The sequence below is a fragment of the Saprolegnia parasitica genome, assembly GCF_000151545.1.
Source record: "Saprolegnia parasitica CBS 223.65 unplaced genomic scaffold supercont2.827, whole genome shotgun sequence".
Lineage (NCBI taxonomy): Eukaryota > Oomycota > Saprolegniomycetes > Saprolegniales > Saprolegniaceae > Saprolegnia > Saprolegnia parasitica.
The window spans coordinates 1-3,132 of NW_012157221.1; the positions used below are offsets into that span (position 1 = coordinate 1).

Sequence of the window (3,132 nt, forward strand, 5' to 3'; positions counted from 1 at the left end):
GGCCACGTCGAGCACTGGCAAGAGTAGTGCAACGATATCGACGTGGTGCTGCGCGACAGCATGTAACAGCGGTGTGTTGCCTTCCTACGCCACCGACCCATGTGTCTTGGGTGGATGCAGCAGGTGGTTCAAGTAGTGTACCCCATCTGGAAGGCTTGGGTCCGCGCCGTTCGCAAGAAGCTGCTCGACAATCGCCGTGTGGCCGTCAAAGGCGGCCGCACACAAATAGGTTGCCCCGGTCTACAGGAGCCTGTCAGAACGAGCGTCGCTTATCCGGAGTACCGAAAGCACGCGGTTGACGTTGGCGTGCGGAAGCAAGCACGCGACAATGTCACCCGCACCATGTACGACGGCTGCATACAGCGCCGTCGTGCCTTCCTATTCCAGACACTCTATGTGAGCGCAAGCAAGGTTTGGGGCAAAAGGACACACGGCGTTGATACGGTCGACATCGTGTTTGATGTGCTGGACGAGGAAACGTACAACGTCCAGATGCCCTTGGGCGCAAGCGGCCTCGAGGGGAGCTTCGTGCTCCTAATGCAACGCAGATCCGCTTTGTACATAAGGTTACAGACGTCACATACGGGCTTGGAAGGCGCGAGGTGCGCCCCGACCGAGTACAGAGCGTGGACAAGCGCAAGGTTGCCGGCCGCCGCTGCGATGGCAACCGCCGAATAGCCGTGCTATTCCATCATTCTTGACCGTCAAACACCGGTTGATACATGGGCCACCTACCGCAGCGACTGCGTTGACGTTGCAGCGCGGCGCGAGGTACGTAACGAGGTCGTCCCAGCCGCGGCGAGTTGCGAGCATGAGCGCCGTGTTGCCGTTCTAGACACGCATTATTATAGCTCACTGGACGGCGCGCTGTAGGGTATACCCGGTCAACTTGGTTGACATCAACGCCGTAGGTTTCGACAAGCAGTTTGGCAAAGTCCACCGAGTGCACGTCGACGGCCAGTAAAAAGAGCGGCATGCCCTACGTGACCAGTCTACAGATCGCAGGACAATCAAGTGCATGCTTACGTAAAGCATGACGTTGGCGTTGGCGTGGAAATCATGCAGCACGCGCGCACTCTCCACATCGTTGGCATCAAAGGCGTAGCAGAGCGCTGTGACGCCGTCGTCCTAAAAACAAAAAAAATTCGATTCGACAAATCATCCAAAGAGCGTGTGCGTACGTCGGCACAGGCTTCCGTGTCGGCGCCGTGCTCGAGCAACGCCGTCACAATGTCGGTGAGACCGTGTCGACACGCCTCTTGGAGCGCCGTGACTCCGCTCTACCCGACCCCGTCAGATCCGCGCCATGGATTCCATCAGCGTACAGGCGGCGCTACATTGGGATCGGCGCCGTGACGCAAAAGCGATCGTACAATCTCGGTATGCTCGGATTGCACTGCGGTGATGAGCGGGGTCGTGTCCTACGTCCCGTGAGCGAGGCAGATGGATGCGTCCATGAGCTACCTGGGCCACGATCGCATTCACATCAAGTCCCACTACCAGCAAGCTATCGACGGCTTCGAGGTCGCCCGCGCGGGCTGCGAGGACGAGAAGGGACGGACCGGCGACCTAATCGATAGGCATATGCGTAGCATCGTCGTTTTGACGGGAAGCGTCGACACCTCGGGCGTGAGGCCGTGGAGCTTGACGTCGGCGAGGAGCGACGCGATGGCGCACGCATCGCCGTCATGGGCCTGGTCGAGGAGAGAGCTCGTGGTGGCGGCCTACAATGCGACGTCGTCGTCGTCGTCGTCACAATGGTTCATAGACATTACCATGGCACGATGGCTGCGCGTTTGAAAATGTGGGTCCCTTTGGTGGTGTCTTTCGGTGAGACACGCGGCGAAATTCGCTTCTTCAAGTACAACATACCACGCGTGGCGCCTTGCTTTGTGTCAAGTGTACTTGTCTAAGGGAATGTCATGACCGTTCAACGTCGCCGCTGCGACCTCGGTCGGTCACGGATATCAGGGCGCGACGACCGTTCGCCTTTCCCAACACATCGCGCTACAAGAAAATGATGTGTCGCGGAGGCGCCGCTTCGATCCTGGACGGCATTTGTGTTGATCCAAGGACTTCATTCGCGTGCAGAAACCATCAATCGCAACGAACGACCCAATCCACACTCCCCTCCTCGGCCGATTCTCTGTGGCTACCCTATACACCTTATCCATTTTGATTGGGAACGGCGAGAAGAAGTTTGTGTGGATGTAACCAGGACTACATATACGTCCACACGTTTTTCGTCCACGCTTCCCGAATCAAGGGTGACTTTTACTGACCATGCATGAGTGATCCTTGCCTGAATCTGAATAATGAACCACACAAATGATTGCCGGAACATTCAAATTCGTGTCCAGGAATGCGCCAGCACAGATATGCGGCGACGAACCTGCTGCGAAGTAGCTGCACGAGTGCTTGCCTTGATCGCTTGGCTCCACGAACGAATCCAGACTCTACATTTTGCTCGTCTTATTCAAAACGGTCCAGCTTGAAGCGCTCGCACGGAAACGTACGAGGCAGAATTCTTGTTAATTTAAAAGCAGCACCAGCAATCAAACGGGCAGTCGGCAGTGTCGCCGCCTTGGTTGATGCGCAGCGATGCCGCCGTGTAGATCGGAAGCCCGTCCGCATCGTAGCGAACTATCGACGCAATGTATTCGTGTGAGGCATGACAAGGGCGGTGGCAAGCGTACCTGGCTGCGGGTTGGAGCTGTCACTATGCTTCGTCTTGTCTACCACGGTGTACAACATCGTATGAGGTCCTGCTGCCATAGAGGATAGCATTGTACATTCGTTCTCGATCTTCTCGAGCTTCTTGCGGTACGCGAGCTTCTCGGCGCGCTCCTCGTCGAGCCGCTTTTGCTCGGCCGCACTGTCGGCCTGGGCCTTCTTCTTCTTGGCCTTCAAACCCGAGAAGAGCGCGTCAAGCTCCAGCTTCGCATCGGTCTTGTCTTCGATCTCGTCGTCGGCGACTGCGTCAGCAACATCGTTGGCAGCGTCATTGGCCTCGTCGGCGGTGGCCGCTTGCTTGGCCTTTTTCTTCTTCTTCTTACTGCTTTTGGACGCAACCGCGACAGTATTGGTCGCAGCCACTTGGACGATCGCCTGCTTGGCGTCGGCTTTGGCAGC

General features: G+C 57.1%; 2 protein-coding genes across 2 annotated transcripts; both read right to left on the reverse strand.

Moving 5' to 3' along the window:
- Positions 1 to 6: 6 nt before the first annotated feature.
- Positions 7 to 1,778, reverse strand: SPRG_17869 (hypothetical protein; the record flags this gene model as incomplete). The annotated part of the gene is made up of 11 exons (XM_012357276.1): positions 7 to 84; positions 142 to 240; positions 283 to 378; positions 433 to 534; positions 585 to 683; positions 736 to 831; positions 1,182 to 1,280; positions 1,326 to 1,421; positions 1,465 to 1,569; positions 1,623 to 1,724; positions 1,776 to 1,778. Coding segments are annotated over 11 exons (975 nt in total), but the record flags the coding sequence as incomplete, so codon positions are not given.
- A 758-nt stretch (positions 1,779 to 2,536) lies between these two features.
- On the reverse strand, positions 2,537 to 3,122 carry SPRG_17870 (hypothetical protein; the record flags this gene model as incomplete). The annotated part of the gene is made up of 3 exons (XM_012357277.1): positions 2,537 to 2,643; positions 2,697 to 2,735; positions 2,793 to 3,122. Coding segments are annotated over 3 exons (476 nt in total), but the record flags the coding sequence as incomplete, so codon positions are not given.
- Positions 3,123 to 3,132: the final 10 nt, after the last annotated feature.